The 26,565-nt window shown below is 35.6% G+C and overlaps 1 protein-coding gene and 1 long non-coding RNA gene across 2 annotated transcripts in view; one reads left to right on the top strand and one right to left on the bottom strand.

Moving 5' to 3' along the window:
* SCN9A (sodium voltage-gated channel alpha subunit 9) overlaps positions 1–26,565 on the top strand; it is a 185,277-nt gene that overhangs the window by 55,114 nt on the left and 103,598 nt on the right. Inside the window, exons 2-3 of the mRNA XM_006153578.3 lie at positions 23,420–23,727; positions 26,231–26,349. Coding sequence (XP_006153640.1) covers positions 23,470–23,727; positions 26,231–26,349 — 377 coding nt within the window. The 5' untranslated portion in view covers positions 23,420–23,469. The remainder of the gene's footprint in view (positions 1–23,419; positions 23,728–26,230; positions 26,350–26,565) is intronic.
* The window catches only part of LOC102488272 (uncharacterized), a 110,784-nt gene continuing 102,155 nt past the window's right edge, over positions 17,937–26,565 (bottom strand). Inside the window, exon 3 of the long non-coding RNA XR_335294.1 lies at positions 17,937–18,128. This is a non-coding gene — a long non-coding RNA (uncharacterized LOC102488272). The remainder of the gene's footprint in view (positions 18,129–26,565) is intronic.

Raw genomic sequence — 26,565 nt, forward strand, 5'->3', positions numbered from 1 at the left:
TCCTGCTTCAGAAAGTTCCTCAAACCTTAGGTAACACCAGTTTTGACTTAGTGCCATGAGATCATACCTCACAAGTTCTGTTCTCCCTTGCTGGCAAACATGAAGTTTATACTTTTTGTGTCAGGTATCAACTCGATTTGTTGTTAGGTCACAAGTTTGCAACCCATTCAACAATTCAACCCTTGTTTACATTTAGTTATGAGTTTGGATCTGTGAGTGAGAACAATGCCAAGGCTGTGAAATTATCAAATTCAGCATTTCCACTTCCTGTATTAATCTCCATTATCCATTTATTTTATTGTGTATATGTAAACCCCCAAATGTCAAAATTCAATGTAAATTTCATGATGTATTTTATGAACTATGCATCAAGCAAAGAAAAGCTCCCTTTGAAGCTCTTTGTACAATATGTGATTATTCATTCAATGTTGAAAATGGTGGGAAGTCAGATGTAAACCAGCATGTAGCAGTAGGTAAGATGAGAGATGTACAATGTCTTCAAATTGTGCAAAAAAAAAAGTGATGTAATAACTTTTTAGTTGCTAGAGCACATGCACATTCTCATGAGAAAGAAAGACATTCACACACACACACACACACACACACACACACAGAGAGAGAGAGAGAGAGCGAGAGCCCCTAATGGGCATGGTCACACCTCAATCCTTCTCCATTCCTCCATCCCATCAGGATGCTGGGGGCAGGCACACACATGTGCCAGATGTGTTTTTCGAACCACAGGGCTAAGATTTGAACTGTGGTAAGCTATATGGAATTTAGTTCCCTTAGCCATTAGGCTACCATACTGCCCCGTAAAATAACATTTTTAGTAAGAGAAATTCAAATGAAAAAAATAAATTAGTCACAGTAGTTGTTTCTACTTTGTATACCAATCACAGGTCTTTAATCTCAAATGATCCAAAGTATCATTACATTATTTTTTTCTTTTTAAAATATACTATAAGACACATGAGCTTGCCAGAGAGAAACCAAGAAAGGGAAAGTCAAAAGGCATCTTCTGAGAGAATTTCCTCCACTCTCCTTTTGAGGTTTTGGGCACATGTAACCCATGGACCACTGTGTTTTGCAAGCCACTAGGTTCAATACTTAGTGTGGCTGGCCATGTGGGATCTAGCCAGCTTATTCACTATGGTACCAGCTGACCTTACCACAAATATTTTTTAAAGTTTTAAAACTGTGGACAAATTTTGGGACCGGCAGTTGGCATAATGGCTATGTCGCTGGACTCCCATGTAGTCAACCCTGGTTCGAGTCGCAGACCCGGTGGCTTAAACTCATGCTGGGCACATGTGCGTGTGTGCCCAAGATCCCAAGAAGAGAATGGAGGAGAAGGGATAGTGGCATGGCCATCCTCCCTGGGGAATGATTTCTCGCTTTCTGTTTCTCTGTCTCTGTCTTTTTGGCGAGCCTACCTGCCCTATAGCAAAAACCTCTCTTGAAAAAAAAAAAAAAAACTGTACACAAATTTTAACTGCTATAGAGAAAAGTCTGCAACAATAAGAAATTGCAACAATAAAAATTGCAATAGCCTATTCACTATTATAGAAATTGTCACGGGTTAAACGTTTCATCTTTTTAAGGCATATCCATAAGTTCAAATCATCATAATTTGGAAAAAAATTGTTTTCCTTTCCTTGGGTTTTCTTTTTTTAATAAAAAGTCTTGCTCACAAAGTTGTCATTAGTAATGTCCCTTCCTTATGAGTCACCAAGAACAGTAGCAAAGGGCAAGATGGTGATATAGCAGTAAAATATGAGGCTCTGTGAGGCTGACCCACATGGGGAGGTTCCAGGTTTTTATCTGGAGACCTTCCTGAGTGTGCTTATGATCTGGACTGGCTGAAGCTGGGGGAGACCCACAGCATTGAGACACTGATGAGAGTGAACATCACCCCCATCTCTCTCGCTCATGGACAAAAATTTAAAAACTCTTTATAAAAAAGAAACAAAAGCAAGTTTTTGTAAAGACCCTTTATTGACTTAATAATTCATGCTGAAATTACACTTATTTTTATTGAGATAATACAAATTCTAGATGTCTGCACAAAGGTGAAATGTTTATTCAAAGTTGAAGCGAAGTGAAAACGAGTTTATGAACAGTGTTGACTTTTCTGTTGCATTCTACATGATGGTATTCAAATGCATCTGTCATCTTTTTTTTTTTTTTTTTGAGAGATTTTCACTATAGGGCGCGTGCGCTCGCCAGACAGACAGAGACATTAGAGACAGAAAGCTAGAAATCACCCCCCCAGGGGGGATGGCCACGCCACAATCCCTTCCCCTCCATTCTCCTCTCGGGATCTTGGGCATGCACGCACACGCGCCTGGCATGAGTTTTAAGCCACCGAGTCCGGGACGCGAACCGCGGTCGACTACGTGGGAGTCCAGCGACATAGCCATTACGCTAACTGCTGGTTCCCTGCATCTGTCATCTTTATATTGACAATCAAATCTTATCATGAAAATATTCTTTTATTTCAGCATTTATTGCTATCAAAGCATTTTTATACTTTTGTACATATTCAGCATTTTTCAGTAGTCTCACATTTTAAAAAAAAACATTGGCTCTCTTTAACAAATACAGGTGAGATGCCCCTCACTTTGTTTAAAGCACTAAATCATACTTTAATTCTGAAGAAAAAGTCCCCAAAATTCTTGCTAACTTTTAAAATAACCCATTATGTAGAGCTGACTTATTTCTTGTTCATAGTTTTCAATATCTCTTAGCAATAGGATTATGGAGTTGGGAAGAAGAGTGGAGATGGTTATTGCTTAAAACGTCTTCTTAAATGCAGGGAAAAAAATAGTGAAAATTTTATCTCTAAATGCCAAATTTGTTTTAAAAGAAAAAGGGAGGGAGCAGATGGTGTAATGGTTGTGTCACTGAGTTCCCACCCGGTGGCTTAAAACTCATGCTGGGTTCATGTGCATGCATGTCCGAGATCCAAAGAGGATAATGGAGGAAAAGGGATTGCAGCATGGCCATCTCCCTGGGGGGTTATTTCTCATTTTCTGTCTGTTTCTCTGGGGAGCACATGCACCCTATAGCAAAAATCTCTCTTAAAAAAATGTAAAATAAAAGGGGGAAACAGTCTACCTTTACATAGGTAATTATTATGGCATTTATTTTGACAATATTTTTAAAGGGATCTTATGCCTTGAAGAATTTTATTTTTTTATATGAATGTTACTAAAATGGAATAAGAGGAATTCTCTTAAGTACTCAAAGAGAAAGGAAATTAAATACAGAAGGAGACTGTTTTTTTGGTGGACAATATTTTGAAAAGTTGTAGGTCAAGAGATACAACCGAATTCTGAAGAATACAAAAACATGTTTTGTCATGGAATATTACTTTAGCAACAAAGTATCTTAGAACTGTTGACTATAGGAACGAGCAGTTAGCTTTATGGCCATGTTGCTGGACTCCCAACCAGCAGTTAGCTTTATGACCATGTTGCTGGACTCCCACGTAGTCGACTGCTGTTCGGGTCCTGGACCTGGTGGCTTAAAACTCACGCCTGGTGCATGTGTGTGCGTGCCCAAAATCCCAAGAGGAGAAAGGATTGAGGCATGGCCATTCCCCTTGGGGGGTGATTTTTCGCTTTCTGTCTCTCTCTCTCTGTCTGTCTGGCGAGGACATGCGCTCTATAGCAAAAACCTCTCAAAAAAAAAAAAAAAAAGAATTGTTGACCCTATTTCAGTACATGTTCCAAATTTCATTTTATAAAGCTAATATTGAACATGTTTTCTCCTTAATGATTATTCAATGGACAAAAGAATTAAATAGGTTAGATGTGACCATCATGGAATATATTTTACAATATAAATGGAACATAGATTGTAACTCAGACATTAAATAGTTGAAGCACGTATATCTTGTATACTTGAAGCAAAGGAAGGCATTTGCCTTCAAATTAGTGTCATCTTACATGTGAATTTAAGTGCCATCTAGTGGCAATAAAGTGTTTCCTACCTCACTAGATAATAGAAAACACGTGGTGCTTTTCTAATTTGTGAAGTTGTAATTTAGAACCAATTGAGTATGACTTGGTGAATGAACTATATATTAGTGTATTAGGAAGACATAAGGTGAATACAAAAAATAATGCACTAAAAGGTTAAGTATAAAAATAAGTTAACATAGAAGGAAAGGCATTTTGTTTTATTGTTGAATTCTCAGATCTTATGCCATATCAGACATAAATTTGTTGTTTATTTAACCATAAACATGATGAAGCGTGAAACATAACAAGTTCAAAGCTTCAGTCTGTGGGCGCCAGCAGGTGGCAAGGTGGTTTAGGGCACTGGACACTCCCACATGGCTGATCAGAGTTTGAATCCCAGACCTGGTGGTTTGCTTTCCCATTTTCTCTCTCTCTCTCTCTCCGTTTCTTTCTGGTCAAATTAAAATAAATAAATGAATTAAATTAATAAAATAAATTAAATAAAATTAAATAAATAAAACCTTCAATCTGTAAATAATATTTTAAGTTAAAAATGTCAGATTATTGGACATATATGTGAATATATATGGTATTTTCTTTGTTGTTTTTAACTTTTACTATCAAAGTACTGAGAAAATGAGTGAAATATGAAACAAAAGTTTTAAAAGAGCAATGAATTATGCTAACGTTAAACAGTGAAGTATAACACAATATTTTGCCTTACCAGAAGATAACGAGACAGCATTTCACAAAAAAGAGGTGTATTTCTTATAGAAATATTATTTAGATTACTGGATTGTTTGATAAGCTAGTCAATAATAAGAGTAAATCATATGAATATGTTGGAAAAATATTTATGTACTGCTTCATTCTGAAATATGCAAGTGTATTGAGGTAACATAAAACTCCTTATACATGACCACACTGAGACTGTTGATGACAAAGTGGTTATTGAATATTGCCAATACAGAGTATTAAAGATCAGTCTGTGAACAAAGACACTATAAGTGCTTTTATATCTTATTGCATATATGTGAAAAAAAAAAAAAACTTGGAAAGCTCTCCAGTAATAAAAATGTATGTCCCATTACCAATAACATATATGAAACAAAGACATTGCTAACCTGTGAGTAATAAACACAACACATATTTAAGTCAGTCATGCTAAATAAAAGACAGAATTGTTCCTATTCTCCATTTCTAAATTGTTGTCATGTGAAGAAATGATCAAAGAGAATGAAGACAAAAATGAGGGTAAAGTATTAAACATATGTTGGGAAATAAATGAATAAAAACTGTAAAAATTAGGGAAATTCCACATTGAACTGGTTGTCTAGGGATGGAAATGGCAAGTGAGTGGAATTGCAGGATTGAAATATGGGCATGATGGAAAAAAATAAAACAACCGAGAAGCTTTGCGTAGTCAGTGATGGTGTGAGCCATGAATGAGTTTAATTCTCTAAACCTGAAGTTAAACAAAGCAATAGATGTGGGAGCATCGGTTCTATTTTTTTCAAATATAGCTAAATTGCTGTTTAATTTTTACAAAGTAAGCTAGCTTTGTGCAAACTTTTAAAAATTTAATTTAAAATAGTATAAGATTAAATAAATCCAAGAATGGAACCAAAATATTAAAAAAAAAAATAAACTTACAAACTACATCGCAAACTTTATGGAAGGACAAAGCCAGAGATGATTTGTGTTGTTTGAAAAAGTTGAGAGCAAGGAAAATAATCAAACTGGGGAAAAACCTAAAAATGATGAAAACAGCACCTGGACCATTGCAAACAATGAACAATCTTAAGGATTATGAATAAGAGTCTAAAGAGGAATTAGGAGATTCAAGTCATGTTACAGACCACTTGTTCTCATCTTCCCTCCCTTACCCAAATCTTTCTTCCCAAATCCAAGTCAGGTGCTTTTCCTGTGAGAGCTCATTGCTTCCATAAGATAGGTGTATTGTTTACCTGCCCATATTCCTCAACAGACTATAAGCCCCACAGGACAAAGATCAAGACTGCCTACATTGTATTTGTGCCCTCAGCCTCTGATGTTGTATTTAGCACTTTAAAAATATTTGTCTCTTGTCACAAACAAGAAATGGGAAACCATGTGAGATAATGGCTATGTTAATTTGCTTCATTATAATAACCTTTCCGCATCTATCTATCTGTTGTCTATCTATCTACCTATCTCTATATCTATCTTATATCATCATGTTGTATATCACAAATATACACACTAACATTTAAAAAAACGTTGATGGGTAAAAAAAATGGAATGAACCTATTAAATGAATTTTAATATTGTACAATTTCACACATACAACCATTATTTGTATAACTCCTTGGGGGGTGATCTTGAAATTAAGTTTACCTTAGTTTTGTCTTACTAATGTGAATAACAATGAAACATATAATAATTAGGTCTTATTGCCTTATTTTTTTAGTTTAACGAAGAAAAACACTCAAAATATATTCTGTTAATTCTCCTAGTAGGCTATTATAATGGCATTAAATTTTTAATACTTATAGTAATCAAATAAGAAATTTAGGTGATAGATAGTCACTTAAGATAATTTTCTAATTACATTTCAGTTATCAAAAAGACTTTCAAGGGGCTGGCAGGTGACGTGATGGTTAAAAGCACTGGATTTCTACATGGCAGGTCATTGTTGGAGTCCTGGATCTGACGACTTTCTTTCTCAGTTTCCCTTTCTCTCTCTTTGTCTCTGTCTGGTCAAATTAAAAAAATAATAATAACAAATGGATATAAATAAATCAATAGTTCTTTTTCAAAGAGGACTTTAAAAAAGACGTTTGTTTAAAAAAGGAAATTATTATAGTAGAGTACATATTACAGGAATTCATGGATGGTGTTTTCTACACAACAGAGAAAAAATTCTATCTGCATTTTTTTAACCTGAAAGATATTGTTTTAGCAATAAACCACCTGAATGTTATAGACTGAAATAATTGAAAGTCAAAATATTTGAGTAGGAGGAAACATCAGTTAGCATAATGGTTATGTTGCTGGACTCCCATGTAGTTGACTGTAATCCAAGTCCCAGATCCGGTGGCTTAAAACTCATGCCAGGCACATGTACATGTGTGCCCAAGATCCCAAGAGGAGAATGAAGGAGAAGGCATTACAGCATGGCTATCCCCCTGGTGGGTGCTTTCTCACTTTCTGTCTCTCTTTCTCTTTCTGTCTAGTGAGTGCACATGCCCTATAGCAAAAACCTCTCCAAAAAAAAATTTGAGTAGGAGAAATCTAAATGTATGTATACTGCTGAAGTATTCAACAACATATACAAATGAATTCATTTTATCCTACATAGTTACATAGCTTTAAAACCCACAAAATGTGATCATTATTTTCTTGTTCAGTCTTTTTTTTTTTTTTTTTTTTTTTGGAGAGGTTTTTGCTATAGGGCACATGCGCTCACCAGAAAGACAGAAATAGTGACAGAAAGCGAGAAATTACCCCCCTGGGGGGATGGCCACACTGCAATCCCTTTTCCTCCATTCTCCTCTTGGGACCTTGGGCATGTGCACACATGCACTCAGCATGTGTTTAAGCCACCAGGTATGGGACTCGAACCACGGGTGACTACATGGGAGTCCAGTGACATAGCCATTACACCAACTGTTGGTCTCAAGTCATTTTTCATTTTTAGAGGAAAAAAAGTTTGTTCTTTGTTGTTATCTTGTTTGTTTGTTTGTGTTTTTCGATTTTACCATAGGGCATATGCACTCCTTGGAGAAAGACTAAGACAGAGAGAAGGAAAGTGAGAAATTACCCCCTCCAGGAGAGGATCATCACACCACAGTCCCTTCTCCTCCATTATCCCCTCAGGATTTTAGGCCTGCACACACACATGCTTGGCATGATATTGAAGCCACTATCTCTGGGACTTGAACCGCAGTTGGCTATGTGAAAATACCAGTGCCTTAATCACCACACCACCTACTAGCTCCAAGCAATAGCATTTTTTATGCATACAAACACTTATCCATTCAGATTTCTTCATTTTCCCCTACATTTCCATTCTTCTGTTTAGGATATTTTCCTTTTGCTAAAATAACTTCCTTTGGTATATAATTCAGTGGTGATGAATTCTCTTAGTCTGAAATTTCTGAGAAAGCATTGTTTTTTTGAATTTCACATTCACTTTTTTAATGAACATATACATATACTTGGAAAAAAATCTTTTAATTTTTTTCCTGATGTACCATGATATACACAAATATTGAGATAACAAAACTCAATAGTGTTACCAAGGATATCATGATTATGTAAATATATATATCCAAAGTATATAGTTCAATGAATTTTTTATGAATGAAACAAACTATGTAACCAGGGTAAACTAGGATGAAAACAGAGATCTCCTTACTTTTAAACTATAGCTTCACCATCTCTTATATTCTGGGTTGTCTGGGACGACAAGGTCTACAAAATCAAAAGGTTGGTCTAGTTTGTTCTAAGCACTGTTACAGGCTAAGGACACATTGCTTTCTAGGATTTCACAATGACAGAAGTTCCCAGAAACATGCATATTCTAAAATATAGTCATACAGAATTCTAATCATTACAAGCTATATATTATGAACATTACTTAAATGTTAAAGAGAGGTAAGTATACCTAACTCTCTCATTGCAGAAAGCTTCTTAGTACTGACGGGATGTGAGGCATGACTTGGAGTTATCAGGGTCAGTGAAACTGAGTAGAGTTTTTTTGGTTAAACTAATTTTCTAGTGAAAAGGACTGGCTAAATCTCTAAAGTCTAGCTTAAGTCCAGTCTCCTTCCTCCATATTTATGTGTATAGGTTTTGGTTAATTTTTAAATTTCAGCAACAAAACAAATAATATAGTCATCACTTAAATCCTTAACTAAAACATATTATAACAATGTATTTTACTAAACCTAGATTGGAAAAAGGGTAAAATAAAGCATTAGCAGTGGAATTTTAAAAATGATAAACCTATATTCAGGATACGTCATGAGGTCTGCCAAGATTTGAGCTGCTTCCTTTGTGAAGTAGATTATATTGTATTTATGTTGGTGAAAATAAAACAAACTTCAATACGGAAAATTAGGATCAGCCTATGGCCTGGTAATTGAAGAAGCTGGATTCCCCATGGCTCATTATGAGGTCAGAGTCCAAACTCAGTAACTTGGAAAACATGCCAGGCTCATGTGCTTGCATGCCACAAATCCCAACAGGATGGTGAAATGGAAGTGAAAAGATTGTGGTGGGCCCAATTCCTATAAAGCTGCTTTCTCTTCCTCCCTTTGTTTGAATCTCTGTTTCTCTCTAATGAGCACATGTGCCCACTGGCAAATTTTATTTTTAAAGAAAGAAAGAAAGCAAGTGAATTAAAATATTAGTCAAGGGGATTCAAAAACTTTTTATGGCATACTAAATGCATTGCCCAAACTGCCTTCAATATACTCACAGTGATTCTAGTCTTTGACCTGAAGTTGAGAATCCAATTATCTGAATGATCTCATGAAGATGGACTCACTAAGATGTCATTTAAGCAAGTACAGGATTTCTAAATAGTAATAATTTAAGTATGAATTTTTCTTATGTTTATTTAGCGCTATTGCGCATCTACAAAATCCATCATTCAAAGAAGAGCAAAATAACTGTGGCAACCTTGATAAAGAATAATGATGGGAACCAGCAGTTAGCGTAATGGCTATGTCGCTGGACTCCCACGTAGTCGACCGTGGTTCGCGTCCCAGACCCGGTGGCTTAGAACTCACGCCGGGCGTGTGTACATGCGTGCCCAAGATCCCGAGAGGAGATTGGAGGAGAAGGGATTGTGGCGTGACCATCCCCCCTGGGGTGTGATTTCTCACTTTCTGTCTCTATGTCTCTCTCTGTCTGTCTGGCGAGCACACGTGCCCCATAGTGAAAAACCCTCTCAAAAAAAAAAAAAAAAGAATAGTGATCAAGATGGTTAGATCAGATTATTTACATTAAAAAAATAAAAGTATGACCAGGTAGTGCTAGGTACTTGGTCCTATTTAGGAATTTCTCCAAGGAGCTTTCAAAAATAAGATAAGCATCTATCTAAGCTTGCCTGGAACAGTCCCCATCTATGTCTGCTGTCTTGGTGTCCTATGTGGTGTAGTAGTTATTCTTGATAAAATACCCTAGTTTGGAAAATTAATGCTATGGTCATACTAACCAAGGACGAGATCAGATTTCTAAGGTTCTAAGGTAACCCTTACAGTTAAGGTAGAACTGTCTATTTTTTTCCTCCAAGGATATTATCAGGTGTTCACATATCTAAATTGATAAAAATATTAAGATGTCTTAATTACAATTCAGGAAGAAGATACGACTGGACTCAAATCTACTTTCATTATTCTTTTTCCTCCTTCATATTCTGTCCTCTAACATCTAAAGTGTAGAGCTATTCAGTGACAACACTGCACTTCCTATTGTCTTTGAATGTTTTAGCTTTATCTCACTAGTTATTAATATATAGGATTATTATAATGTTGATATTCCAGTCATGTATGAGGTTGGATATAGAAAGGCCCCAATACTTCATTTGGTGCCCAGACATATAGCATAGCTTCCAGGTCCTTCTGGAAGTTTCTTGGGTCTTATGGAAGAGAGCTGATAGCATAATAGTTCATCCTGGAAAGGAACATTGCCTCTCTCATCCATTCTGATTATGTCTTTTTCTTTTATTATGGGATTTTAGATGTTAATAATAGATAATTTGTGAGGGCAATGTCACTTAATGTAGGAGAGGGTTTTTTAATGCTATGTGACAAAAAGGGGCTTTTATGATTATAAGCCATGGTTGTCTCCTGGACAGCCAGGGTGAATCTGTCTGGTGTCCTGCTCTGATGATGTCATCAGATGCCCAGATGCCAGTAAAGTAAGAATTTGAGTCAAAGAGGTTTCTTTTATCTCCTGTTTCCCCAGAGTCCCATAGTGAAACAAAAACCCAAAGAGAGCCCTAATATCATTAAGACAGATATGTAATAAAGCCTTAATTTAACCACTTAAGAAATATTTAGTATGCTCACAACTATCAAGTGTGTTAAACTGTCTTTATTCTAAAAGAAAATACACATGGAATCCCTTACAGATGTATTTTTTTTAGCCTACTTAGTCATAATGACTCTCAAATATAATTAAGACTCAGACATTGCGACTCCAGGAAAGTTCTGTGTTTTTAAGTTGTAAGCTTATTGCTGACCCAGGAGGGCACATTTATAGAAAATTATCCTCACAAGCATAATGAGTTGAAAAAATTGAGCCATATTTCTAACTGATCTTCTATCGATTAAAGTAATGTTATTTTATACTATGTAAAACATATTTTATATATTACTTATAGTCCATTTTAATTAGAAGTTCAAATTTGTAAGCCTATTATCCCTTAGGCGTACTCTAAATAATATAGAGAATACCAATTAATTTACTTAATAAATTCAAATTTATTGAAATAGTCTTAACTTTATATAATATTAGTATAATTCCAAATGTGTGATTTTCTTCTGTTTAAATCTTTTTTTTTGAGAGTTTTTTTTTTTTTTAATAAGGCACGTACGCTCACCAGAAAGAAGAGAGAGACAGAGAGACAGAAAGTAAGAAATCACCCCCCAGTGGGGATGGCCATGCCACAATCCCTTCTCCTCCATTCTCCTCTCAGGATCTTGGGCATGTGCACGCATGTGCCCAGCGTGAGTTTAAGCCGCTGGGTCCGGGACTCGAACCACGGTCAACTACATGGGAGTCCAGCGACATAGCCATTACACTAACTGCTGGCCCCTGTTCTGTTTAAATCTTATTTTTATATTTTAGAATAGGATTATGAAGAAATTGTGCAGATAGCAGAGTTCTCATATAACCCACATCCAGTTTATCCTGTTAGTAACAATTTAGAGGGGCCAGGAGGTGGTAAGGTGTTGGACTCTCTCTGCCAACCCCAGATCATGAGCAAGTACATGCCTAATATTATTTATTTTCTTGAAGGAAGGAATCATTCTTGTATTCTGTTCAGAGATTCCATTAATAATACCTAACATATCTCAGAAGTTAAATCAAACATTGGAATTTATTTCCTTTGGAGTGTATTCATAAATATTGATTCAATTAAAAAATCATTAAAAATCTTAGTGATATTTCTTGAGTCATATAACTTAGTATAGTTAAAAATAATTTGAAAGTTTTCATGTAAGTTTCAAAACAATTAGATGAAATAATGGGAATTTGCTTAAAAGAAAGTCAGCAGCAATCTAAGCTGTATAGCAATCAATCTTCACCCTAAGAAGAGTTTTGTAGTGCCTAACATATTTTCCACTAACTGGTAATGTTCTAACTGATTCAACTTTTTTAGACTCAAAAGAATTGTATAACTGGGATATTCAGTATCACATAGTGAGTAGCGAACCGAGGATTCAATTCCCTAACAGTCTAACTCTAGAACTTGTTCTTAAACCACTACTTTAAATCAAATTTCTATGTAAAATTATGTATCTTTGTGAACTGTTTCATGCTTAAAAGGTTAATAAACCCCTATAAATTGAAATGTCCTCAGGTTCCATGTAATTAATAGAGTTTGATTATGAAGTATAATGAAATTGACTAAAGCAAGGAATTCAAAGGGAAAACTGAGGCAAGCAAATAATACTAAAAGTTCCATTTATACTCTATGTGCAAAACTCTCTATTAAGTAATTTACACATATGTAACCATCCCAATTCAAACAGCTCTTTAAAGCGGTGACTATGAACTCAATTGTTCACACCGGGACACTAAAACTCAGAGAGATGGTCATTCTGGGTATGGCCAATAGCTGTAAAATGTGCAGCAGGAACTGTGATGGGAAAAGTAAAGATAATTATTGATCTGTGAACTACTGAAACCAGTGTGGAGTTTCTTGTATTGAATATAAGAGCACTTCAAGCATATACTAACTATTCCTGAAAGACATTATCCATCTTACACTGGATGCAATAGAAATCGGCCTGTATTTCAAATATTTTGCAAAACCTCAAAATTAAAAAGACACCATGGAGACTCATATAAAGTGGGAAATTATTTTTTAAAAATATAAATTTTATTAAAGAGTGTTTTATAAATAAAACATATCTTTAGTTCTTAGGCTGAGAAAATATATGGTTATTTCAATACTTTTGTCTTTTTTTGAATGGTATCATTTATTCCTGAACTTTGGAAAATCAGCTTTTAAAATTAAATGCTAAGAAAGACTAAATATAATTATTGGTTATTTTATAGCAGCAATAGTTCTTCCTTCTCTTTGTTTATTGCTCAGCAATAGGTTATCTAAGGTTGCATTAGGGCTGGCAGGCTTGAAGGATGAGAAGCATTGTATGCCACAAAATAAGCACGGAGAAAACAAAGGATACAAAAATGGAGGCCACCAGGTCTAGTAGGGGTGAAGTAATGTGAATGACAAGAATGGTACTTAAAATGTCGAGAATTAAAAGTCAAAATTAACATGTTGAAGACTTTTTGTTGTTATTTTTTTCTATAGGGCATGTGCACTCGCTAGAGAGAGACTGAGACAGGGAAAGTGAGAAATTAGCTATCAGGTGGGATGACCACACTGTACTCTCTTTTCTTGGGATTTATTCCATTCTGCTTTCGGGACTTTGGGCACATACACGTACCCCTGGTGTGTTTTTCTAGCTGCCGGGTCCAGGACTCAGATCGAAGTTGGCTGTGTGGGATCCAGTCCCTTAACCACCATGCCACCTGTTGGCCCTGCTTTGCTTTCAAACTGCATTATATCTATGCAGACCTTCTTCTAAGGGACAAAGATCTTTCTTCTTTCTTACATTCCTTTTCCTCCTGTTACTTTCTCTTCTCCTTTTAGGTTTGTTGATCATCTTCCTTCTGTCCTGCAGACACTTTTTTCTTTCTTTTTTTTTTTTTGAGAGAATTTTCCTATGGGGCTTCAGAACTTGCCAGACACACACACACACACACACACACACACAGAGACAGACAGACAAAGTGAGAAATCACTGGTGGATAGCCATGTGGCAATTCCTTCTCCATTCTTCTCTCGGGATTTTGGGCACACATTCACATGTTCCTGGTGTGAGTTTTAAGTTGCTAGATCTGGAACTTGAACTGTGGTTGATTACGTGGAGTTCAGCAACATAAAGCCAATTATGCCATCTCCTATTCCCTCAAATGCTTTTCTTAAAAAAAATTCAATCATTTTTTCCCCTCATTCCACTCTTTTCTTTAACTGAGAATAATACAGAATTTAAAATATGTGTTTTTTTTATTGAACAGAAATTATGTTTATCTTTTTAAGTTTTTAAGTCGAAAACTTTGGAGTTTTACATATTTTTCATGTTTTAAATTTTGCCAGAGGGCAAGTGTGTTGGCCGTAGAGAGACAGAAAGAAAGAAAGAAAGAAAGAAAGAAAGAAAGAAAGAAAGCATCGCCCCCACCCCAAATGGTGGCATGGTCACACTGCAATCCCTTCTCCATTTCTCCCTCTTCAGGATTTTGAGCAGGCACACACACACCTGGAGTGTTTTATAAGCTGCCAGGTCTAATACCCCAACCTGTGAAGTCAGCCATGCTGGATCCTGCCATCTTCACCATGCCACAGGCCAACCCTAAAGATTTATGTTTTAGGGACCAGCAGTTGGCATAATGGCTATGTTGCTGGACTCCCATGTAGTTAGTCAACTGCTGTTCAAGTTTTGGACACGGTGGCCTAAACTCACGTTGGGTGTGTGTGCTTGCGTGCCTAAGATCCCAAGAGGAGTATGGAGGAGAAAGGACTGTGTCATGGCCATCGCCCCTCGGGGGGTGATTTCTCACTGTCTCTCTGTCTCTCTCTGTCTTTCTGGTGAGTGCACATGCCCTATAGCAAAACCTCTCTAAAAATATTATGTTTTAAAGATAACTTTAAACTTTTGTGTTTTACATTTCCTAGTCTTCCAATAAAACAAAATAAGAAAAGCTTTTTACTCCTTAGTTCACTTTCCTTTCTCTTATTGATTGAGGTAACCTAGCTGTTAATTTATGTGTATTCATCTAATATAGTTGGTTGAACACATTTGTTGTTTTAAAAATGGTTCTTGAGTCAGCAGGTGGCATGAAGTTTAAGGTGGCTGAATCTCACTTGGCAGTTACAGGTAGAGTTCCAGACCCAGAGACTTGAAAAAATCACACTAGGTACATGTGCGTGCATGTCCAAAATCCCAGGAGGAGAATGGAGAGGAAGGAGTTGTGGTATACAATCCCCCTGGGGGGTGACTTGTCACTGTCTCTCTCTGTCTCTAATTTCTCTCTGGTGAAAGTACATGCCATATAGCAAAAATCTTAAAAAAAAAAAAAAGGTTCTTAATGGGAGGTTCAAATCTCTATTTCATGCTTTTTAAAAATTAACAGGGGCCATCAGGTGACGTAGTAGTTACATTGCTAGACTCCCACATGGCTGACTGCAGTTTGAGTCCGGCACCCAGTTGCTTGAAAATCACACCAAGGGCATATATACGTGTGCCCAAGATCCCAGGAGGAAAATGGAAGAGAAGGGACTGCAGCATGGTCATCTCTCCTGGGAGATGTTTTCTCACTTACCCTTTCACTGCCTTTCTCTCTCTCTCTCTCTCTCTCTCTCTCTGTCTCTCTCTGTCTCTCTCTCTCTTGCGAGTGCACATACCCTATGACAAAAAAAAAAAAAACTTTTGAAATAAATAAATAAATAAGCCTAGGCCCTCCCCTGAAATTTTCCTTTCAGCATCACTTGAGTAAGACTTGGAATTTGTATTTTTTAAAGTTATATAGGTGATAATTTTCAATATACCTTGCTCAAGAACCTCAATGGAATATAACTTCATTCTGACAAATACATGTTTTGGCAGCCTTCAGGACACATGTCACTCAGCAGCCATTTTACTATTACGTAACATAAGTGAAAGAGCTTTTAAAACATGAGCACTTAAGAAAATAGTAGGGAATAAAACTCGTTAATTCCACACTATGAGTTCTTGCTATTAATTATACTGTAATGCCCCAAATCGAAAGCTAGTTATAGAATATCTTGTCAGATGCTATGAAGTTGATGTCGTTGAAAACCATGCATTCAGCAAACTAGCCACAGAAAGCATCTGATGAAGTATTCAGTATTCATTTAAGTAGAGAAAGTAGAAGACACAAATTTTACTCTGGGGATTCATGGTGTGCCACATTGGTCCCTTGAAGGAGAGATTTTAATAAAATAAATGATAAATTATCTTCAATTTACCCCAAAGTGAGCTATTGAATAAATAATGAGTCTTAATATATGGAATTCTCGAGCTATGCAAGTAGTTAATACTTTGTGAGCCTGATAAAGACAGCATTTTTGTTAGTTTCTTTAGCTCCAGGAAGAGGTAGAATATCTTCCTTTATTTTACAGGTCGTCTTTGTTTATAATAATAAATCTTAGTATGAAATCAACAAATGTACATGGTAGTAAATTTTAATCATTTTGACATATCCTTTCAGCCATTCCTTAAGGGGTAACTACTCCTTTCCATTTTTTTTTTGTTAGGTTTTCTTATATTTTCCATCATATTTAAATAATATGCTTATATCTGACTTTCATTTCATCAATGTTAAAAGATTCCTTTTATCTTTCTAATTTGAAAGATAAGGAATTTATTTTATTCCCTCAAAGCTTTCTTTTTCTACTCTGTTCTCAAATTCTAATGTTTTTATTTTTAGAAATTCTATTAGTTGAACTTACACCTTTAAATAGAATACACATACATACACACATTTTATAACCATATTTAAATTTATTTATATGTTTTGATAGCATATTTTTAAAATGATAAACATACAATTGACAATATAATTTTGTCAATATTTTCTGACTTAAAACAAGTAACTTGATTTGACACAGAAAAGGAAACTAAATCTCATCTAATGTCTCTTACTTAAATACCATATCAAACTCAAGTGGACTTTCTCTTCCTTAATTTTGCCAGTTGGTTAAACTCATGCCATATTTTGATTTGTTTTCTATTTAGACAATTATTATATCAGATAGCTGTTTGTATTTTTTGAATAATTAAATTCCTTTTTCTTTCACTTATGCTATTTGTGAAATAGTCTAATTTGGATTGTTTATTATATATCTTTTTAGAAATATTTTTTATTTCCTAAATCCTAAGTATCTTTTTAAAGAAAAGAAAAAGGAAGGAAATTTCAAGTCCTGTTATACCTCAAAATAAGTTCTGTTTGACATCACACTTGATAATCTGTAGTCTGACAAAATTTAATTCAAAATGTTTTTCTCTCAACACATTGAGAGCACTGTGTTCTAGCCTCAAATATGGCTGTGGAAATTTTGATGGACTCTGATTCTCACTCCTTCATAAGTTTCCTGTTTTTCTTTCGGGAAGTTTTCAAAAGTGTGTCTTCAGTGTTGGAATTGTAAATTTTCTCTAGAATGAATCCTTTCAAATGTTTTTCTTTTCCTTACTTTTAACCTGATGAATATTAATTCATTTTCTACTATTATTTTTAGAACTATTTCCTCTCTTCTATTTGTATTCTCTATTTTGGAAACTCAAATGAAAGTCATGTCAGACTCCCTGATTATTCTGTATCTACTGAATCTTACTTTGATATTCCTTTGCATTATTTTCTCTACTTTTATATATATATATATATATCTGTGTAACCATCACACCTGTCAAAATGTAGAATGTCTCCAACACCTGAGAATGCTTACTTGTGGTAAAGGATTCTTGAAAGATAACTACAATTCTGACTCCAACTTCTTTTCAGAAAAAAAAATTCTATCAAAATTTGTATTTTGACAGCCATGCCTCCTAATTATCAAGAATCAGTGATTTTGGTGATAGCCTATTTCTTTCTATAATAGATTGTCTATCTCCTCAACTTTTTCTAGGAACAGCCATTTTAACCTCATAACATGACCCCATATTTGCTGGATTTTTTTTCTTTCTTCTGTAATTGAGTGTGGTCTTTTCTTCTCAGTCCTTCAGTTTTATGTTTGTAGTCCTTGAGTACCAATGTATCCTTGATAAACAAGTCATATTTATGAATGAAAAACTAGGTTGCTGTTGACAAGCATTGCTTCTGCCTTCATGCAAGTATGTTTTCCAATCAAATATTCCCCTGGAAAAGAGAGATGATAGTAAGTTCTGTGTACATGACTGGTGTCTTGATAGGAAGGCTATGTTTTATTGTGTACAAGCAAGAAACAGCCAACAAGGGTCCTTCTTTCTGTCTACTGCATCCTGATTCTAACTAGAATAGAAATGGACACCCTAGATGTCTTACCTCAATTAATTCAAAGATCAAATTTTTCTTATAGGTTGGAGATAAACCAGCTTGCTTCATACTTGATTTAAGAGGAGGACATGAGGAACTGTGATGCTGGTGAACAGATATCCTTGAGTTAATCAACTTTTTTTCTGATCTACTTCCCATATGTACCAACTCTGTGACTTCTCTTCTGGAAAGACATATTTCTTTCTCTGTTCTAACTTCTCCAGATGGATTTTAGACTGTAGGCTTGGCTTTTTTTTTTCTTTTTATTAGAAATTTTTATTATAGGGCACATGTGCTTGCTGGAGAGACATGAGAAATTACTCCACCAGAAAGGATGACCATGATGTAATCCCTTCTCCTCCATTCTCCTCTCAGGATTTTGGGCACGCACATACATGCACTGGGAGTGGGTTTTTTAAGGAGTGGTGTCTGGGAGTTGAATCGTAGTTGACTACTTGGGAGTCCAGCAATGTGAAAATTACACCATCTGCTGTTTCCTGGACTTGGCTTTTGATTTGATCTTCTCACTAGTATCATTTCTTCTGCTTCCTGTACATCAGATTTGTGTGAATTCTTTGGTTTCTTCCTGTGATTTTCAGTGATGTCATGAAGGTATTTCCTACTGTACATCTTTGTTTTTGTTGTAATAGAAATTTGGAAGTCAGGGAGTGATAAACATAGGATAAGATCATTGTCATGAATTAAAAGCTGGCTATTGCTATTACTGAAAAATGTATAAAGAACAAAATGAATGAATGATAGATAGACAGATATAGATACATACATACATGCATACTCAGATAATATATGATAAGAAAAGAATTCAGAATCAATATTCCCATAACGAGTTTAACTGTTAGAGATGTTATATGCAAGGACAACAGATTAACTTTTTTATTTTCAATAGCTACCTAACTATTCTCTAATATGAGATAAATGATGAGTCAGCAAAACAGATCTGAGGGCACAAAAGGATTGTCTTTGTATGCAAAGTTACAATCTCACGCTAAAGATAATACAATTGTAATATTAATAAGAAGAGGACCAGCAGATGGCGTAATGGTTATGTTGCTGGACTCTCATTGGCGTAAACATCCTCATAAATGTTGGAGGACATCTGAGATTATTGCCTTTGAATAAATTCCTAGAAGGGAAATTAATTGGCAGTAAAAATGAATCAACATATTTAAGACTTTTGAAAGATATTGCAGAATTATTTTCAAAAATCTTATGCGCATTATTTCTGTTATTTGGACAAGGTCAGTGGTTCCCCCGACACTCTCTAATATCACTTTTACTTCTGTTAAAATCTTTGCTAAATGAACAGGCTAAATTTATTGTCCCATTTATTTGAGTTTTCATTTATTTACTACTACTGAGGTTTGACATGGTTTCAAGTATTTATTGATCATTTGTGTTTTCTTATAATTATGTTGTTCCTGGCTAAATTTTGCATTGGGACCTCTTAGTCTTTATTCACTAACAAAAAAATTCTTCTGTCATTTATGTTAGTATTATATTTCCTTCTGTTTTGTAGATGCCTTCCACTTTTATAAACTTTCGTTGCTATGAGGTTAAATCTATCACTCTTTTTCTTTATAAATTGCACCTGTTGTGTAATGCTTAAAAAGTTTTCTCTACTTTCACATTGTATAAATATTCATCTTCTTTTTTAAATAATGTTTGAGCTTTAGTTTTTCATTTGAATATTTATCCCACCAGAAATAGCGAATTTCAGTCTAGATGGCTGACAAAGATCCCTGTTTACCTATCTCACAGAAAGGAAAGGGGAAAGAAATTTGTCTTAGATTCTGTCCACCCTTGGCATCTTCTCTGAGCATGGTGGAGAAGTACAGACTTCCATTTTAGTTATATTGCCCACTGAGGCTTTGTCATTTTGCTATCCAACCATTCCATACCCTTGTACTATAGTTTCCAAGCAAACTCAGATGCCCACTATAAGTGCTCTTGTGGAAGCTGTTAAACTAGTAGAATGAAAGAAAATTTCCCCTCTCAAAACTGGAGGATGATGGCAGATCTGATCAGGGTCTCTTCAATTTACTTTTCAAGACTGTTACATTAAGTAGATGCTTAGTTTAGCTTGCTCAGGGAAATTTTGTCCATATATGGTTATCGCTGAGGTTGATCACCTCTTCAACCTTGCTGTTTATATGTAGGTTTCTATCATTCAAAAATCGTGTGTTGAGCCTATACACACACACACATGCACACACATATACATGCACACACACATACATGCATACATACACACCCACTTAAAGAGAGAGAGAAAAAAGAAGGGGAAATTGAAAAAAAGAAATATTGGAAAGGTAGAAGTGGTGATGCATATTTGCATTTATGACAGCTATTTACTCAAATTTCAGTCAAATTATTTTTAAAAGAGGTGACATCATCCCAGTTGAATATAAAATGTACAAAAATGCCAGTTATTAAGCCATCTTTTCTCCAAGGGCCCAGGTATATCTACACTGAAAGTCTATTGAGGCAGAAACCCCTTCCCCTCACCTTGATGAACTCCATAAATGTTAAGGAATCTCCAAATTAAATGTTAAGGAATCTTCAAATTTCAGGGACAACTGCACTCACTGCTTCATTTCTCGAACTGATCTAGTATAAATTTCAAAAGGCCATTAACTTTTGAGTTCTAGACACTTAGATTTTGAAAATTGCATAAACTATACCACACTTGGTCCTTAAGAGCTAGAACTAAACCTTAGTTTCTTAGGAATTAATCTTAGACCTAAAAACAACTCTATGTTTATATTGAGCATATGAAAATTTAAAATGTGTTGGTTGATTTCCATTTCACTAAGCATGTTTTTTCAGAACAATTTTATATATTTCATGATTCTTTTTTTAGTACGATTTTAAAGCAATTATATTGAAGTGTAATTAACATACCATGGAAATCAGCCATCATTTTAAAGTACACAATTCAGTGGTTTTTTAAGTATTTTTGCATAATTATGCAGCCATCATCATTACCTAATTTTAGAATACTTTTAACACCCCCCAAGAAATCCCGTACTCATTCACCATGAACTCCATAACCATTAACAGTCATTCCAGATTTGCCCCACCACAGCACCTTTGGCAAACAATAAACTACTTTTTTTTTTCCTGGGAATTTGCTTGTCTGTACACCTCATATAGATGGAATCATGCTATATCCGGCCTTTTGTATGGCTTATTCCACAGAGTTTCCATTATTCATGCTATAGCATGTATCTGTATGTATCTTATGTGTTTTTATTGCCTAATAATATTCCTCTATGTGGTTATACCACATTTTGTTTATTCATTTATCAATTGATTTTTAAGTTCTTTTTTCTTTTATGCTATCATAATGCTTTTATGAACAATTAGGTACAGATTTTTGAGTGGAAATATGTTTTTAATTTTCTTGAGTATATACATAGTGCAGGTTGACAATCTCAAATACTTGGGACCAAAAGTGTTTTGTATATTAGATATTTTCAGATTTGGGGATATTTTCACATATATAATGAAAATCTTAGAAGGGGACTCTAAGCTCCCATCTGCCTGAAGGGAGCTTGGAGGGTTTTTTCTCTTTAGGATACTGAATACATTGTGCATTGTGCACCTGTATTTTGACTGCAACTCATCACATAAGGTCAGGTGTGAAATTGTCTACATGCGACATCATGCTATCGCTTCCAAAATTTCAGACTTTGAAGCATTTCAGGTTTTTGTTTTCAAATTAGAGATGTCCAACCTGCAGTAGACTTGCTGGATTATAATTTACTCCTTATCTTTTAGAATTGACCTACTTTTAATGTGCACATACAATAACCTATATTTTTCACTACATTCTTTTAAAATAATTATTTTAAATTTAGTTTCCATCAAAATATTGATATATGTCTCTTCAGGGCCAGAGGTAGTACAGTGGTAAAATGTGATGCTCTGTGAGGCAGACACACACGAGAAGGTTACAGATGTGCCCAGAAGCCCACATGATCCAGGGCTGCTAGAGGCTGGGGGTGGATCGTGGCATGAAGAACCTATTGGAGGTGCCATAGCTCTTTTTGTCACTTTTCCTGATGGGAGCAATAAATAAACTTGAGAAAATATATATGTCTCTTCTTAGCAGTATTGAGATATTGAACTAATGGGGTAAATAATGTGCATTTCATAGAAATGAGCTTCAGCAAAGGAGAGAGAAGCATAAAGTAGAGAGTGTGGCTAAAAATGTAAGACAGAAGATGATCAGGTGATCAAAGAGGTATACGAAACCTGGAGAGTGGTTCTACCAAAAGAAAAGCTATGAGGACTTTTGAATAGAAAATTGAGTTGAATCACACCAAAGTGAACACAGATTAAAAAGTAGAGGGAATTTAGATCTTTTTGCTCAGGAGATTGTCATTTTTTAAAAAAAACTTTAAAGTTTTAAAGTATTAAGTTTAATTTAAAAATAAAGATGACATTTCCTGGGCCTAGTAGCAGTGATAAAGGGGTAGCACAATGGTCTGCAATACTGGAAGCCATATGAGATACCGGGGGTTGGCAACTGTGTAATATGTGTATACGCATGTACTCGTGATAACTGGCTGGGAAAGCCTTGAGGGAAGAGAGTGACATTAGACACGGTTGAAGGTGCTTGTCTCTCTCTGTCTCTTTCTATCTTTGTTTCTATCTCATGAATTAAACTAACTTAAAAAAAAAGGATGTTATCGCCTAACACATAGTAGTCACTTAAACTGATAATTTTATGAACACATTCTCTGTTGTTTCTCTTTGAAACTACAAATCTGTTGGTTTTTTGTTTCCGTTATTTTTTGTTTAATTTGCTGTAGTGCATGTGCACTCACTGAAGAGAGAAAGTGGCAGAAAGTGACAAAGCACCTCTCAGAGGAGATGGCCATGCCACAATGCCTTCTCCGCCACTCTCAGGATTTTTGGGCACAGATGCATACATGCCCAGCATATTTTTTAAGCCACTGTGTCTGAGGCTTGAACTGTGGTGCTAGCCATGTGACATCCAGTTACCTTAACCACCATCCCACCAATTCACCCTATTGCTACTATTTTGGAATATGCCTTTCTTAAAAGTCAAACATTTAAGTCTTTTCTTTTTCTTTGTTTCCACCCAGGCCTCTTATGTGAGAAGCTGAAAGGGAAATAAAATATACAGGATGAAAAGATGGCAATGTTGCCTCCTCCAGGACCTCAGAGCTTTGTCCACTTTACAAAGCAGTCTCTTGCTCTCATTGAACAACGCATTGCTGAAGGAAAAGCAAAGGAACCCAAAGAAGAAAAGAAAGATGATGACGAAGAAGGCCCAAAGCCGAGCAGTGACTTGGAAGCTGGCAAACAGCTGCCCTTCATCTATGGAGACATTCCTCCAGGCATGGTGTCAGAGCCCCTGGAGGACTTGGACCCGTACTATGCAGATAAAAAAGTGAGTGCGTTGTGACTTCATTAGTGGGTTTCCATTGCTTGCTTCTGTACAAAACACATTTTAAATTGAGATCAAGTAGAATTTAGTACATAAGCTCATCATGACCACAATGTTAACTTAAATACACACACAGAATATTCAGAATATGTACTTCTACTAATTCTTCATTAAAATTGGTCTGGCATTGGCATACTACTTTTATTTCTTTCATCTTTTTAAACTGTTCAATAAACAGTTCTTTTTGGTACATAACAAACTAATCCCCAAATTTTATAGTCATTCCTATTTTCCTGTTGATGATAAACTACCATGTGTATGAACCCCCAACATTCTTCAATGTTTTAATACAAATGAACGTGGCTTATTTTAATTCTAAAATAGCAAAATAATTCTTTTTTTTTTCTTTCTAAAACATTGTTAAATCTAAGACAACTTGAACTTGCCAAAGGTAAGTAATAATAAGATTTTTCATGTTAGTTTAGATGATTTATGGTCATAAAGTCTTCCTGATAAGTCTAACAAACATTTGTTTATTTCCTCTATTCTCATATTTTTCCACTTGTATCACTCTGTATGATACCTGCCACATATTGTGTTTTGTTTTTTGTTTGTTTGTTTGTTTGGTTTTGTAAGAGGTTTCTGCTATAGGGTGTGTGTGATCACCAGAGAGGAGAGAAACAGTGAAGGGGAAAGTGAGAAATCACCCTCTGGGGAGATGGCCATGCCACAATCCCCTCTCGATTCTTCTCCTGGGATTTTGAGTATACATGCACACGTATCTAACATGATTTTCAAGCCACCAGGTCTGAGACTAGACTCAGGGTCAGCCACATGGGAGTCCAGTGCCTTAACCACTATGCCACCTACTACCCCCCACATATTGCTTTTGTTAAAGCTATTGTGCTCAAGCAAATTCTTTGAATATTTCATACTTCATTTATGTTTAAACTCTTCATTTTTTGTTAAGCTATAGCTCCTCACTGTGCAATTATACAAAGAGTAGATAAATGAATTTTAGAAAGCACAGTGCACTTGGGACCAGCAAATGGCCTAGGGATTACATTGCTGGACTCCCACATGTTTGGCCACAGTATGAGTTCTGACCCGGTGGCTTGAAAATCAGGCCGATCCCTGGAGGAGAATGGGGGAGAAAGGACTGTGGCATAACCATCCCCCTGAGGAGTGATTTCTGACTTTTTCTCTCACTGTCTCTGTCTTGCTTGCTCCCTGATGAGCAAATGCACACTAAGGCAAAAACTCCTTAAAAAAAGAGAAAGCTCAATGCACTGAGATGTGTCAAAAACATAGTTGTACACTAATTTTTAATGTAAAAGTGAATTCTATATTAAGTAATGTTTCAACTTAAATGATATAATATAGGGGAGCAGAATGAAAGGACTGTGAAAATAATATATTGTGGTTTGTTTTCTTTTTTTGGAGAGGTTTTCGCTATAGGGCGCGTGCGCTCACCAGAAAGAGAGAGACAGAGAGATAGAAAGTGAGAAACACGCCCCCCCCAGGGGTAATGGCCACGCTGCAATCCCTTCGCCTCCATTCTCCTCTGGGGATCTTGGGTACACATGCTCATGCACCTGGTGTGAGTTCAAGCCACTGGGTCCAGGATTCTAACTGCAGTCGACTACATGGGAGTTCAGCGATATAGCCATTACGCCAAATGCTGGTCCCTGTGGTTTGTTTTCTTGCTTTTGGTTTTGTTTTTCTTTTAATAGTTTGAGATTGCTGCTGTTTGTTTTTCGTTCTACCTAAATACCAAAGCTCTGGAGAATGTGACTTATATGCAATGGCTACAATACCATAGCTTAATAAATATCTGATTCTACTCATCTTACCTTTTAAAATTAACATCATTAATAGTAAGGACGTTCTTTATTTGATGTCACTTTATTTTAGCTCTTATTTTTATCACCATTAAAATAGAGAAATCTAACTAGATGATTAGAAAGATTCTTCCAACTCTGACATTGCTTAAATTTATGAAACTAGTTTTTGAAAGAATTTTTATTTTGAAACATTTGCTACTAACCATGACAACCACCAGTAAGAATTAAAATTTTCATAATCTTAAGATAAAAATAAGAGGGAGACAATTTGTGTTTGGTTTTCCTAAAATGCAATGTAATAGAAGAGAAGAAAGTTGTATTTTAAGCTAATATCAATAGAAGCAAATAACTGTAATTATTGAAGGGATATGCAAAAGAGAAGTCACAGTATCATGGAATCCCTAAGCAACTCATGTTCATAAGTAGGTCAATTTTTAATTTACTGAGCAGTAATGGACTTGGGAGTCTTTAGCCAAGGTGACATTTATAGCCACATTGATGCCATTAGAGACACATGCTTGAGTCTTGAGTCTGCTGGCAGTGCTTCTCTAGTATGACTACCAGTGGAAAATGGCTTAAGATTTCCAAGAAACTGCTGATATTAGTGTGGAAGATTGAATTTTAGGTTCTTAATTTTTATTGTCTTCTTTTTCCTCCTGCAGACTTTCATAGTATTGAATAAAGGGAAAGCAATCTTCCGTTTCAATGCCACACCTGCCTTGTACCTGCTGTCTCCTTTCAGTCCTCTAAGAAGAATATCTATTAAGATTTTAGTACACTCATATCCTTTTCAATATGCTTACTTACAAGGGTAATTTAAGGTGTAGCTTATGTTACGTCATTCAAATAGAGACTTTAGTGCTTTTGCAGCTTGGAAGACTCTGTTTTTGTTTTATCAGTTTTTTTAAGAGAGAGATTTTTGCAATAAGATCCGTGTGCTTGCCAGAGAGACAGAGGAAGAAAATGAGAAACCCCCTGCCCTCCCCTCAACACCCGG

This window comes from Tupaia chinensis, unplaced genomic scaffold (genome assembly GCF_000334495.1).
Source record: "Tupaia chinensis unplaced genomic scaffold, TupChi_1.0 Scaffold000381_1, whole genome shotgun sequence".
NCBI classification, from domain to species: domain Eukaryota; kingdom Metazoa; phylum Chordata; class Mammalia; order Scandentia; family Tupaiidae; genus Tupaia; species Tupaia belangeri.